This window comes from Primulina tabacum, chromosome 2 (genome assembly GCF_025594145.1).
Source record: "Primulina tabacum isolate GXHZ01 chromosome 2, ASM2559414v2, whole genome shotgun sequence".
Lineage (NCBI taxonomy): Eukaryota > Viridiplantae > Streptophyta > Magnoliopsida > Lamiales > Gesneriaceae > Primulina > Primulina tabacum.
Window position 1 is genome coordinate 50135633 of NC_134551.1, and position 15187 is coordinate 50150819.

The following is a 15187-nucleotide window of genomic DNA, read 5'->3' on the forward strand; positions in this document are numbered from 1 at the left end:
ACTGAATTTTATACAACCAATATTTTCATAAAATATTTATTAGTTGTGGTATTATTTAGTAATTTTTTCCGATATATTCAATTTAAACAGCTAGATAATTTGAATGTTTTTGAGTTCTGGAAGGGTTATTGTGATTAGTATATGTTATACGAGGAGTGTTGCTCCCCTATTTCAATATCATTAGATTGTGTGAGGCTTTCACATTTTTATAAAATTTGAGATATATGTTGATTATTCAAAAGCCAACATTTAACCACATCATTAAACAGAGATACTCAAAGTGTAGCACAGAATAATTCGGATTATTGTTTTAATCTTAAATTTGAATAAAGGAGATTTATTTTGAATGGCTTTTAGAGCTGAGATTTTGTCATTATTATTTTTATCATTGATAAAATTGTGCAAATTGTACGGATCTTCAGCGAGGTTCCTCCATTTTGTCGATATTTATAGCAATAGTAATATAATGTATCGGACATTACGCCAATTTGCGCCTTTTTACACATCGTTTTAAGATTAAAACTGGATTCTTCTATGGAAGAAGTAAAGTCTCCGATTTTGGAGATTAATGGATTTCGTGTAGTTAGTTATGTCTATATAAAAAAAAATGTAAGCTGTCTGTCTGTAATATCTATTTCTGTATATACTTAATAAATGCACACGTATATACAGTTGATATGAACATATATTGAACACGATTAATGAGTATCGAAAAGCATATCAAAATTATGTTATACGTTTTATAAGAAATATATATAGATTGTGTGGACTGGATTTTCTTGTTCTTATTGGAATTTCTTTAGTAAATCTTCTTTCCCTTGCTTGTTTGGTAAAATTGAAAATGAATAAAATATTAAAAAAATTATTAAGTTAATTATATGGGAATGTGGTAGCACACAAATTGGGGATTTTTTCAGCAAAAAAAATTTGAAAATGTTATAATTATACAAAAACAAAAATAAAAATAAAATATGAAAAAAAAATATTGTACACCAAAATAATAATTAAAAACTTCGCCTATACCACATTTTTCCCAAGAAATTTGAAACTACCTTTTACACATATAAACATTTATTAATATATATGTACGAGGTATTATGTGAAGCTATCCGATTATTATATGTGAGGTCAACGGCTAATTCTACTTTGGATTTGGAAGTGTGAGCCAAACCGTGTGGAGGGATAACTCGTGGACTGTTGTTAAAAAGGAAACTGCTGAACTTACGCGTTTGGATGGATGCATGATTATTGATTCCTTCCCATTATTTAATTGCACAACCGAATCGATTGGGATTTAATTTTACTTGGCTTATTGACAACTTGTAACTTAAGTTAAGCGTCGCGATAATAATAATAATTAGTGCACCGACGCACGCAACTCGCGTGCTTGTATAATATTTTTTTTAATTCATTTGATTTATATCTATCAGCGAGGAAACTGGTTGCATGCAATCTTTGTGACTTTGTTATTGCTTATGTGAGCGATTGAGGAACAGCAGAGTCAACGATTTCCTCAGATTTTCAGGCTCGCACACACGCAAAGATTTGTATTTTGTCATCTTTAATTAAAAAAAACACTAGTTGAAAAGAGATAATTATCGTAATCTCACAGCATTGAGGGCTTTTTAACTGTTTACCGCAAAACCCAAGCAATTTCCATATTTATGGCAATTCTGAAAAACATATGTTTCTACCATGACACGTCGGTTTAATAGGCGTGATAAAAATTAGAGTCAAGCCACTTCAATTGGCGTGACTTTCCGGATTAAAAAATTAAAAAAATAAATTACGATTGTTAGTATTTACTTCTAATTTTTTGGGTACATTTTGGTGTACATATTTTTTTGGGTATTTATTAACATAGATTAAATTAGTATTTAATTTAGAAGAACTAAAAAAGATTCGCACTTCTAATTTTTGGATAAAATTTTGGTGCTAACTTTTTTATGGGTATGTTGTGGGCCCTCGAATCATAATAACATCATTAACTTATATTTATAGCAGTGAAAGCTTTTATAATCTTTGACTTTCAAAATATAACAAAAATAAAATTTAACAGAAAAATCACGTTGTTGAACCAACATTTTCATTATCAATTTTCATACGAGTCTTGTAATCATGTATCTGAAATTTACAACAAATAAAAGAACATAAACGTTAAGTTTTTGAGGATTTAGTGATGGAATAAAATTGAGCTTATCTATATCTATATAAAAGCAGAGTTTTTGTCAAAAATAGTAATTTCCCGCCAAAATGTCATTTCTAAAAAAATGAAAGATATATCATGAATATTGAAATATATGTACTGCAATAAATAATAATTTCAATTATTGTTTGCATATTAAAAACATAAACTACATTAAAAATTTTGCATTGATTGTATCAATCAATTTAATTTGTGAAATGATTTGTGTTACAATGATCTATTTAATTTTTATTACAAACTGTATAAATAAATTTTAAATATAAATGATTGCAATGTTCGGCATCACTCATATATATATATATAATAATAATAATAATAATTTCTCGTCAAAATTTCATTTCTAAAAAAGAAAGATATATTATGAATATTGACATATGTGTACTGCAATAAATGATCACTTCAATTATTGTTTGCATTGATTATATCAATTCATTTAATTCAATTTTGAATTTAATTAATTTTTATATTAATTCAAATGTAATTTATGTATTATATGTTTTTTTTATTTTTTTACTCAAATTGAAAATAAACTCTATTGAAAACGTAAACTATATTAAAATTTTTGCATTGATTATATTAATCAATTTAATTAAAAATTGTATAAATAAATTTAAAATACAAATAATTGCAATGTTCAGTATCACTCATGAGGTAAATAGTTCAAAAATACATTTTGCTATTTAAGTAATTTTCTGTCCAAATTACTTACTAAAAAAGAAATACAATATTTAATTAATTTATTTAATTTTTCTAAAAATAAAATTGGTTGAGTGTTAAAAGTTATCACTACAACAAGATTTTCCAATTGACATTAAATTACATTTAATATCATAAATTTTTTTATCTCAATTTGAAAGAATTAATGTGTTGTAGTTTTCTTCCAATACCATATGCATATTGTATATCTTGATTTGTCTTTTTAAAAATTCAAACAATAGAGCATGAGAAAATTAAAAAAAGATAGATTCAAAAGAGTGAACATTAAATTACTCTCAATAAACATGTATATTACCCTCAATAATCAGAAATGTTTAATACCCAATGCATGCAATTCGAGATTTTCATAATTTAAAAGAGTTAATGTATGATATAATTCTGTCAAAAGCATCAAATGTATAAGTTTTGTCCATTGGGATGTTTTATTTAAATTTTAAATTATAAATAATGCAATATTGCATATTATATTAGAAACCAATTTTATTCTATTTATCTTACTAAATTTATCTACTCCAAATTTGAATTCTGCAATGACTCCTCTTTTCAGCACCATATATGAGGTGAATCCTTCCAAGATGTAATGTTCGTTTAAATTTAGATTTATTCGTTGTTATGAACTATCTACATATGGAAATAACGAGAACAATGAGACATTAAATTTGAAATCTGTCTTTCATGATCGAGAAGTAAAAAATATTATTATTCTATTTGCACAAAATTTTAATTATTACGTATTACTAATGTGATAATTTTCTTCTATATTACAAAGTTCACGGATACATGATAGTATAAAATGTCCCGTAATGGAAATGATTAAATCAATTCTAAAAAAAGTACGCATCTTATTAGAAGACACCTTATAAAATTTATTGACATTGTTTTGGAATACACACAGTAAATGTTAATAAAATAACTTTTCTGATTTATATATACATAATTTACTTATGATCACATTTTTCATTTTGCTTTTGAAATAATAGACTGTTGTGTATATTATGAAGTGATTTTGTAAATAAAATCACAACCCATTTGGATAAAGATATTGATGAAACAATTATTGTTATCATTCAAATGTGTCAAACACGTGTCATGTCACAAACTTGTTTGTGAATGTGGATTTAGACGAAATTACTGAATTTTTAAAAAAGTATTTCTCAATAATTTTATTGAATTTGATTTAAAAATATTTTTTATCACATGTTAAAAAATAATAATATATAGCTTCTCGAAAATTAAAGAATTAAATATGTATTAAGGTTGGTGGTCGACATCAATGCACTTAACACGATAAGCATCATGTCATTGCCTTAGGTTAACACAATCTAAAATTTTGATATATGATAGTAATTATTAGCTAAAAAAATTAATCGACATCTGTTGTATTTATGAAAGTTTTTTAAAATTAGCGAAAAAATAGTTTTTATTTTTATTTTTTATAATTATATTATTTTTTTCAATTTAAATATATATTCATTTTTCATTAACTTTTAATAATATCATCCCGTGCATCGCACGTGTTAAATACTAGTATATTTATAACAAGTCAAACGACAATGTAATAGTGCAATAATTCAATATGAAATGATATATATCAGTAAAAATATATCTATACAAAAATATCTCATCAAGTGAAATATAGTGACTATTCAGGATTCCGAAATAAATATTACGGGCTAAAGAGATGGCTCCCACCAATATTCGGTGTGGTAGGTTTCCCCACGTACTTAAGTAGGATCCATACAATCGACCATTTACGTCGGGTTGTGTCGGGTTGGCCCTGAAAGCAAACTTGAAAAAAATAGCTGGGTTGGGTCGGGTTCTGGTCAACTGTGGTTTCACCCGAGTTGACCCGATTTTTTTAAAAAATTAATAAATATTGATTATATTTTTTTGTATTGTATGTTTGAATTTTTTTTATTGTATATCTATATCATTAATTTTCATCATATAATATTTATTTTATAAAATATATAATTTTTAAACAATTTTTAATTTTCTGTATTAATATACTTTAAATTTTCTACAAATTAACTTTCAAATTTATGAATTTGTCCATAACTGAGAATACTTGATCAAATATTTATTATGTAAAATATTTATTTTTTAAAAAAAATTTATTGAAATTTATTTCTACATGCTTGGACATTTTTTATTGTCATTGATCCCATTAATTTTATCATATAATATTTATTTTATTAAGTATTTACATTTTCTAAACATTTGTTTCTTTTATCAAGTAATTAATAATTTACATAAATTATACTCTTAAATTTAAATCCACGAAACTTAATTATCATATATTTAGACAATATTTTGTTATTGTGAGTTTAAATTAAAATATTAATAAAACAAATGTTTGCATACTTGCATATCAAAAAATCATATTTTTTTTAAAAAAAAAACCTTTCAGGTTGATCGGGTTAGCAAGCTGGTTGGTGAGTTCGGATTCAGATTGAGAATTTTTTTTGTAATACTCATATTTCAACCCGACTTGATAACATCCGATTCACCTAAACTGACACCCCTAATTTCAAGTCTCATTCATTATGATTTAAGTTTTGATATATCAAATTCGTTGTTGTTATTATTTTTATATAAGTAATATATCAAAATAATACTATAATTATTTAAGTAAATATTCGGAAGATTTTTTTTATATAATATAACAAGTCACTTCATTTGTCAGGATGTGAAATGTTTTTTATTTTTTCTCATCCCATAAAGTGATTCTAATTTTTATCACACCCATCTAGTTGGTATGTTACGAAAAAAATAAATGTTTCTCAGAATTACCTTAGACACGAAAATTGTTTTGGTTTTACGGTAAACAATGAAAAAGCCCTAGCCTTATGCACAGACCCTACATTCCCTAGCTTGTTAATTTGAGGGATAAAAAAAATTGATCATAACCTTAAATTGAATTTAATGGAGCCCAAGATAGTTAATTTATCGAGCAGGTAAAAAAAATTGAAACTCAATCGAAAATATATAAAAGTACACCTAAGAACTTGTCTCGTTGATGAGCCTCCAGTCTTAATTATATCTCATTGATGAGAAATCTTTAGTTCATGTTTTTTCATATCTTATTGATAAGCCTCCAATTCTCATCTAAGATCTCATGGCCACAGTGAGTAAGTGTTAGTGATCTCCCATTTAAAAAGGTTATGATTTAATCAACTTGTTAAAGAAGTAAGTCTAAGTCTGAGGTATTACAAAACCAAAACCAAAACCGGTCTAATAACCAAATTTTGGTTGTGTCGATTTTTCCCGAAATTTGAACACTCCTAATGTAGTAGAAGCAAAGTTATCTTGTATTAGTTACGTTCAAGCACTTGGTAAATCAAATTTTGGAACTTAGATATACACTTTGGTATATTCTTGCTAGTGATAAGATTCAATATTGACAAAAAATGATGTTAAACTGCAATATCTATCATCATAAAGTATTTTTTGTGATCATCAATTATATATTTTCTTTTCGTAAGATAATCAAAAAAAGTATTTAATAAAATTTTAAAAGTTTTATTCATATAGATTAATATTTATGGATAATTTGCATTCATCTCTCCTACATTTTATACTCTTACGTTTACCTCTCGTGCGTGTTATAATTTTTACGTTCGATAGAGAGATAGTGTCAAATATCAAATACATACAATACAATGCAAATGACCTGATTATTTAATTTAATTGGAAATTTTTTCCTAAAAAGCCTATGTCCACTAAATTTTGGTTATTCATAGAAATTTCCAGTTATTACTTTTGTGGAGTAATTTTTAATTTTTATTTAATTAATTTAATGAGAACGAAAAAAAAAAGATCACACACGGGCGCTCGTATGCATGCTTTCGGTAATTGGCAGTTTCCTTTACATGCACCTGCTATCGCTACTACATATGCTGGCTCATGATCAGACGTAACCCAACCCATTGATTCTAGGGTTTTATAAATTTACACCAGATTCCCGGGAATTCCGTATGAGTTGGTTCAGATTTGGAATTCACTAAATCCAAATGTCAAGTGAAAATCGGTTGGAAACCCACATTTATCAATTAATGCAACGTGCAAACAGGAAAAGCAGAGCAGAAACGGGGTGGAGAGAGAGAAATCGTAAGAAAGGAGAAACAAAAGCTTTTCTGATTGATTCATTTTCCTGCTGTTTGAAATGTATGGCGGCGGGGGATTTGAGCACGGGAATCGGGATCATAGCGGTGAAATAGAACTCGATTACGAGGAGGACGATGGATCTCAAGAGATTTCGCAGGAGGATGCATGGGCTGTGATCAGTGCGTTTTTCGAGGAGAAGGGATTGGTTAGGCAGCAGTTGGATTCGTTCAACGAGTTCATACAGAATACCATGCAGGAAATCGTGGACGAGTCCGCCAACATTGAGATCCGACCCGAGACTCAGCATTACCCGGGTCGAAGCTCCGATTTTGTGGAGGTTGGTTGCCTTTTCTTAATTCTTGTGATGGATCACTTGCGAATTAGGAAACTCGAATTTATTTCGATAGTTTTTTAGAATTATTTTATAAAGAAACTTAAAGATTAACGAATTGAAGTTTTGGAATTAGAACAAAGGAACTTATTCTAAGCAATTTGACTTGATTCTAAGTGGTTGTGTAAAAGTTTTGGTCGACATTAACATATCGGCTTTCCTCTATGGTCACCCCAAATCAGTAATTTTTTAAAAAATAATTTCAGTGGATCTTTTTCGGCAGCAAAAAGATTCAAAGAAGGAAAACAATTATTACACATCATGAGTGGCCTTTCGGGGCATGCATGCATTTATTCTTTGAAAAAATGTTCAGATTTTTTTGTTCGTCCTAAAATGAATAACAAAAACATGCGATGCACGGAAAGAACTATGTGAGATAGGGTAGATGAAAACTGGCAAAATTGGGGGTCATGGTGTTTGGCTAATTTTTTTAAAATGAACTTATTTTAAACTGCTATTCAGACAATCTACAGGATTAACTTTGGCCAGATTTACCTGAGTAAACCTATGATGACTGAGTCTGACGGGGAGACTAACACATTGTATCCAAAAGCTGCAAGATTAAGAAACTTGAGTTACTCTTCGCCATTGTACGTGGATGTCACCAAGAGAGTCATAAAAAGGGGTTATGACTGCGAAGAAGTCGCGGAAACTCAAGAATTCACCAAAGTTTTCATTGGAAAGGTACTTAGGTTGTCGAGTCTTAATCGTTTTGATCCTTATCATAGATCTGTGATTCGAGCATTTCTCTTATATGTTACCGTGTCTTTAGGTTCCAATAATGCTTCGTTCGAGCTATTGTAGTTTGTATCATCTATCTGAGAAAGACTTAACAGAGTTGGGGGAGTGCCCTTATGATCAAGGCGGATATTTCATAATAAATGGCAGCGAGAAAGTCCTCATTGCTCAGGAAAAGATGAGCAGCAATCATGTTTATGTGTTCAAGAAACGGCAGCCTAACAAGTATTCGTATGTAGCTGAAGTTAGATCTGTAGTTGAGTCTCAAAGCAAGGCACCCAGCAGTATGTTTGTTAGGATGCTGTCTAGATCCGGTGCTAAAGGGGTAATCAGAATTCCTCATCATATGAATAATAAATTTACTGTGCTTCATGGATTTAAATTTGAACGTGATCTTACGTATTTGTTATGCAGGGATCCTCGGCGCAGTATATTCGCACTACACTCCCATACATTAGGACTGAAATTCCTATAATAATTGTTTTCCGTGCATTAGGCTTTGTCGCGGACAAAGATATTTTAGAACATATTTGCTATGATTTTAACGATGTTCAAATGATGGAATTGCTTAGACCTTCCTTGGAAGAGGCATTTGTGATCCAAAATCAACAGGTGTTTATTGGAATTCTTATTTATACATAGAGCCATAAGCAGCTGCTGAACTGTTGAAACATATTTTTGCTAGGTTGCGCTTGACTACATTGGCAAGAGAGGATCTACTACTGGTGTTACGAGAGATAAAAGAATAAAGTATGCATCAAGTGATCAAACTTAATTAATGCATAAAACAATACTGTGCAATACTGTTATATCCTGATGCTTAAGAACACTTTTATCTTGGACAGGTATGCCAAAGAAATCCTCCAAAGAGAAATGCTTCCACATGTTGGTACTGAGGAGTATTGTGAAACAAAGAAAGCTTATTATTTTGGGTTAGTTTCGACACATAAGGTTGTTCGACTGGATTTCTACTGCTAAATGTCCAAAAGTGATAGGTTTGGCTTTTCCAGTTATATAATCCACAGACTCTTACTTTGTGTCCTTGGAAGAAGGCCAGAAGATGACCGCGATCACTACGCGAACAAGAGACTGGACCTTGCCGGTCCTTTACTTGGCGGTTTATTTAGGACGGTCTGCAGTTTTAATGTTTGGATATTCTTTGGATAACTTTGATGAAATTCATGTGGTAATTCATTGGTGTTGGTGCAGTTATTCAGAAAATTAATCAGGGATGTGAGATCTCATGTTCAAAAGGTCTCTTTATTTAAAGGCATCTTAGGACAACTGATTGTATTTCTTATAAATAATGCTCCTACGACTTAATATGGAGAAATTCTGTGAATAAACCAGTGTGTCGACAATGGAAAAGATGTAAATTTACAGTTAGCAATTAAAGCAAAAACAATTACAAGTGGGCTCAAGTATTCTCTTGCTACCGGGAACTGGGGACAAGCAAATGCAGCCGGAACCAGAGCAGGAGTTTCTCAGGTCATTTATTCTGTTCATTGAGAAAATACTTCTCAGTATTGCCTTTGTATTTTTGTTCACATGCATTTATTTGAACCAGGTTCTTAATCGTTTGACTTATGCCTCAACGCTTTCCCATCTGAGGAGATTAAACTCACCTATCGGCCGAGAGGGTGAGGCTTTTGACTTCTCTGATCATTTTGATTTCTTCTTCATTCCCTAGTTTTTGACATTTTCTTATTCTGAAACTTTTGAACTAGGTAAATTGGCTAAACCGAGACAACTGCACAATTCCCATTGGGGCATGATGTGCCCTGCCGAAACACCTGAAGGACAGGTAAAATTATGAAACCATCGATGAATATGTGTTATTATGTTTTGGCAGTTTACACTGGTTTAATTTCAGGCATGTGGACTAGTAAAGAACCTTGCACTTATGGTGTACATAACAGTGGGATCAGCAGCGAACCCCATTCTAGAGTTTTTAGACGAGTGGAGTACAGAGAATTTTGAGGTTCAGACATTTCCTGAGATATTTTTTGTGCTGAATATATAATTCATACACAACTAATCTTGTTATTCTTACCCGTGAATAGGAAATATCACCAGCGGTGATTCCTCAATCTACCAAAATATTTGTGAATGGCAACTGGATTGGCATTCACCGTCACCCAGAGCTGCTGGTCAAGACTCTCAAACAGCTAAGGAGACAAGTAAAACATCCGATCACTTGAATTCTTTATATCTTTATATTAAAACTTGAAATTTTGAGTGGATTAAATTTATTGTAGGTGGATGTCAATACAGAAGTTGGAATTATTCGTGACATACGTCTTAAAGAACTTCGACTGTATACAGACTATGGTCGTTGCAGTAGGCCGTTATTCATTGTTGAAAAACAAAGGTTGCTTATAAAGAAGAAAGATATTCTTGCCTTGCAGCAAAGGGTATGATTACCATAAATGGCTCTTAATGATCTGTTACATATTTTTCCTGTGATTAGTGGTGTTGGTTCTCTCTCAGGAATCCCATGAAGAATATGGCTGGCACGACCTTATCAGGAAAGGATTTATTGAATATATTGACACCGAAGAAGAGGAGACAACAATGATATCAATGACAATGAATGTCAGTAACACGTGTACTTCTGTTTTCATCTATCTCACTTCATTTTGTTTTACGGTTTTCAAAAAGATATCACAAGGAAACGATGTTGATATCAAGATAACTAGGACTTTGACATAAGAGGTCATAATCTCAAACAAGTTACAAAAACCAAAGAAAGAGGAGGAGCAAAGTTGCTCTTCTGAAAACTACACCAGCTTTTTTTATTTCAGTTATGGGGGAAACTTCCTCCATTCCCTGCTCAAAGTTTCACAAATTCACTCTAATTTCCATTTTCTGATTTGATTAGGATCTTCTAAATGCCAAACATAATCCAAGTGATGCTTACTCTGAAACATACACTCACTGCGAAATCCATCCGTCATTGTTACTGGGTGTTTGCGCATCAATCATACCATTTCCTGATCACAACCAGGTCCTTTTTCTTAACTCTGTCCATATTTTTCTTAACATGATTTATATAAGTAGGATTTCTTCTTAATGATGTGGCGCAGTCCCCTCGTAACACTTACCAATCGGCAATGGGAAAGCAAGCAATGGGAATATATGTGACCAACTACCAACTTCGAATGGTGAACAATTAATACTTATTTATCCACTCAACAGAGCATTTCAGATCATGTTTCCTTTCCCGTTCACTTAACACCTCCGCGTTGCTTGTCTTTTTTTGATTCAAACAGGATACACTAGCCTATGTACTTTACTATCCTCAGAAGCCTCTAGTCACTACTCGTGCAATGGAGCATTTGCATTTTAGGCAGCTTCCAGCAGGCATCGTAAGACATAGTCCAATCAAATTTCAACCAGGTTTTATATTTTGATAATAAAACAACTTAATTTTCTCTTACCTTCACACCAGAATGCTGTTGTTGCTATTGCCTGTTACACCGGATACAACCAAGAAGACTCAATCATCATGAACCAATCATCGATTGATCGAGGATTTTTTCGGTCTTTGTTCTTCCGTTCATATCGGTAATTCTCCTCACAGCGAGTCCTTGATGATATCAAGATACACCCTTTCTTCTTCCAAACTTCATTTCCATTCTTTTGTTTTGGCATAGGGATGAGGAGAAAAAGATGGGGACATTAGTGAAAGAGGACTTTGGGTGTCCTAGTAGCGACAATACCATGGTTAGTAATTTTCAACTTGTTTGAATATTTTCTAGCATTGTCCACCTTCCGAGAAAACCAGCAAAGTTGCAGTGATGTTTGCAGGGAATGCGTCATGGATCTTATGATAAATTAGATTCTGATGGTTTTGCGCCTCCGGTGAGTATATATTTCTTCACATTAGTTCTCATTTTCTGGAGAAAACACCATTCAATTTATGCTTGCATCAGGGATCGCGAGTGTCTGGTGATGATGTCATTATTGGAAAGACAATACCATTTTCGCAAGATGAAGCTCAAGGACCATCTTCAAAATACACCCGCCAGGATCGTAGTTGTTCTTTACGACATAGTGAAAGTGGAATCGTGGATCAGGTTCAAAATTTTCAATTTCTATTCGCAACTCTATGTTTTGTTTCTGTTAATATGTGTTCTCCTAGAAATAACATTTGTTCATTACATTTCTGTTGTTCGATCTTGCTTCATTATATTAGGTTCTGCTAACCACAAATGCTGACGGATTGAGGTTTGTCAAAGTCCGAATGCGATCTGTCAGGATACCTCAAATTGGAGACAAATTTAGTAGCAGACACGCACAGAAGGGAACAATTGGAATGACTTACTCACAGGAAGACATGCCATGGACAATCGAAGGCATTACTCCTGATATAATAGTAAACCCTCATGCCATTCCTTCACGCATGACAATTGGTCAGCTTATTGAGTGTGTTATGGGGAAGGTGGCTGCTCAAATGGGAAAGGAAGGAGACGCTACTCCTTTTACGGATGTTACCGTGAGTGATTTAGTATACGTATTCCCAGTTTCCTAGACTTAGTTCAGATTTTTTTTTTTCATTTTTCATGATGATCCATGTTTCCTCAGGTTGATAACATCAGCAAAGCTCTTCACAAATGTGGTTATCAAATGAGCGGCTTTGAAAGAATGTACAGCGGGCACACAGGGCGTCAACTATCATCTTTGATATTTCTGGGGCCAACATATTACCAGCGGCTGAAGCATATGGTGGATGATAAGATCCACTCTCGTGGCAGAGGTCCTATGCAAATCCTCACCAGACAGCCCGCCGAAGGAAGATCACGAGACGGTGGTCTAAGGTTCGGAGAGATGGAACGTGACTGCATGATAGCACATGGGGCAGCACATTTTTTGAAGGAACGTTTGTTTGATCAAAGCGATGCATATAGAGTTCACGTATGCGAGAGGTGTGGATTGATAGCCGTTTCCAATTTAAAGAAACTTAGTTTCGAGTGTAGAAGCTGCAAGAACAAAACTGATATAGTTCAGGTTAATTTCTTTTCCCAAGAGTCGGGATTTTGCTTTTTGGATGTTCTTCAACTCCTAATATATCACTGAATGACTGCTTTTTTTCTGTATTGACAGGCATACATTCCTTATGCCTGTAAGCTTCTAATTCAAGAACTCGTGGCTATGGCTATCTCACCAAGGCTGCTAACAAAGGACCTCGAATCAATTAAAAAGCAGAAGAAGAAAGGGGGATAGAAAAGATATTTTTAATTAGGCAAGATCAGCACCATATAAATTTAGAAATTTTTCATTGGATTTTAAGTTCCAGAAATACCAGAAGGAAATTAACAAAAAAATTAAGTCCATCCTCTCTCAATTACTGCTCAACAATAATCTGCTGAATTCTGGTAAGACCATCCAGAAGTTTCTGAAGAGATGGTCTCGTTTTGTCTGCTGCACAGAGTCCTTCAATAACCGTCTTCTTCAATCCTTCGAACTGCTCTGAAATCTGGTGGGCAAGCATATGTTGCTGGACCAGTAGAGTTTCAACATTTTCTTGAACCACTGCAACACTAACGTCAACACAACTTAATCCTTGGCCACAATAATTAGCAGTGTTGTAAAAGGTGCCGTTTAGGATCGCGATCGACAATGGGTGATCGCTCTCCGTCTCGATTTGGCCTTAGTAGATTAATATATTTATTATCTTAAAAAACTGAATTAAAAAATAATAATTAAAAATCCATCAATTTAAATCTAATTTCTATTAAAAAAATATTTCAATTATATTAATATCATATGATCATGTTTGTCGATATTTTTGAGTCACTCGGTAAACAATGACTTGGCTGGATAATTGTGAGATGATGCTTTATTATTATTATTATTTTAAATAGTAATACTTCCAAAAAACTTAAACTCGACTCATCGAAAATATCACTCATATAGGACGTAATTTATTTTGCAAAACCTATTTTCTGAAAAGACAAAACCAATATTATTTAATTATTCTGAACGTACCTGCACACAAATACACACACATGTCCTCTGTTTTTCATCCTCTATCCTCTAAAATAGAGATCCGTGATCTCTATTTTTAAAAACCTTCTCCAACCCATATCCTCTAAAAATATTACAAAATACTTCATTTTTTTTTCATTTTCAAAAACACACACATATAATTACATTATGTATTATATAACCGAACTCAATTAATTCGATAAACATAATACAATAAAAAATCGACATTTATCTTTATTGTTGTTTGTGTTTTTTAAATTGTTGGTGATGTTTTTTAATTGTTTGTGATGTCATTTAGTATTGTCTACTGTTTATCATCTAAAAAAATCGCATGTTTATCAAGTTAAATAAATTAAATAGACAATAAGTGTTTCTAATAAATTATGTTATTAATTTTTGCGATCATTATCTTGTTTATTATTTCCATTTCATGATTATTATAAACAATATACTTATAATTAATTCATGAAAATAATAAAACAATTAAAATAAATTAACTAAGTATAAAAATTATTTAACATTAAAATTAATTAATTAAATAATTTAAAATATAATAATATAAAATGGAGCAAAACAAATACATAAAAATACAAAAGGACTATTTTGCAATTGTTACGATGACATTTCAGTAATTTGGTGGAATCTCTATATGAATAGTGATTCTCCAAAAATGAAAGATCACTGTTGCAATCTCCAAAATTGAGATTGTATTTGGAGTTAGGTTGGAGCACCAACCCATACTCTATTTTGGAGATTTCCTCCAAAATAGAGATGGGTTGGAGATGCTCTAATAAAATTAAATTTGAGAAGTAAGTCTAATTGGTGCAATTAGGTGTGGTAAGTTGACTACATTATGGCCAAACACGTATCAGATTCTAGGTGGTTGCTGACGGAACCTTGCAAGTTGCGAAAAGGAGGATGCGTTTTAACGACGTGGGATATAACACAGACTTATTAAGTATATTTTATTTCTATTTGGACAGTGATTTTAATGGACGTTAATAGTTCTAATTGTTATCGGAAAGAAAGATTATAAA

At 31.8% G+C, this 15187-nt stretch overlaps 1 protein-coding gene across 1 annotated transcript; it reads left to right on the plus strand.

Moving 5' to 3' along the window:
- The first annotated feature begins 6933 nt into the window (after positions 1-6933).
- On the plus strand, positions 6934-13774 carry LOC142535466 (DNA-directed RNA polymerase II subunit RPB2-like). Its single transcript, XM_075641800.1, has 25 exons — positions 6934-7367; positions 7884-8105; positions 8194-8484; positions 8574-8771; positions 8845-8909; positions 9005-9091; positions 9170-9290; positions 9369-9413; positions 9510-9647; positions 9727-9799; positions 9887-9963; positions 10033-10140; positions 10223-10339; positions 10418-10573; positions 10650-10754; positions 11041-11166; positions 11246-11323; positions 11432-11527; positions 11611-11726; positions 11816-11885; positions 11970-12023; positions 12095-12238; positions 12358-12657; positions 12747-13169; positions 13266-13774. Exons 1-25 carry the CDS (start codon positions 7089-7091, stop codon positions 13383-13385), a joined length of 3609 nt encoding a protein of 1202 aa, XP_075497915.1. The 5' UTR covers positions 6934-7088; the 3' UTR covers positions 13386-13774.
- The last annotated feature ends 1413 nt before the right edge of the window (positions 13775-15187 follow it).

Excerpts from the sequence above, each read along its gene's own strand:
- LOC142535466 (XM_075641800.1), top strand. The coding sequence starts at position 7,089 with ATGTATGGCGGCGGGGGATTTGAGCACGGGAATCGGGATCATAGCGGT. Across the intron at positions 9,800-9,886 it reads CTCACCTATCGGCCGAGAGG|GTAAATTGGCTAAACCGAGA; the intron begins GTGAGGCTTTTG and ends CTTTTGAACTAG. Across the intron at positions 13,170-13,265 it reads ACAAAACTGATATAGTTCAG|GCATACATTCCTTATGCCTG; the intron begins GTTAATTTCTTT and ends CTGTATTGACAG.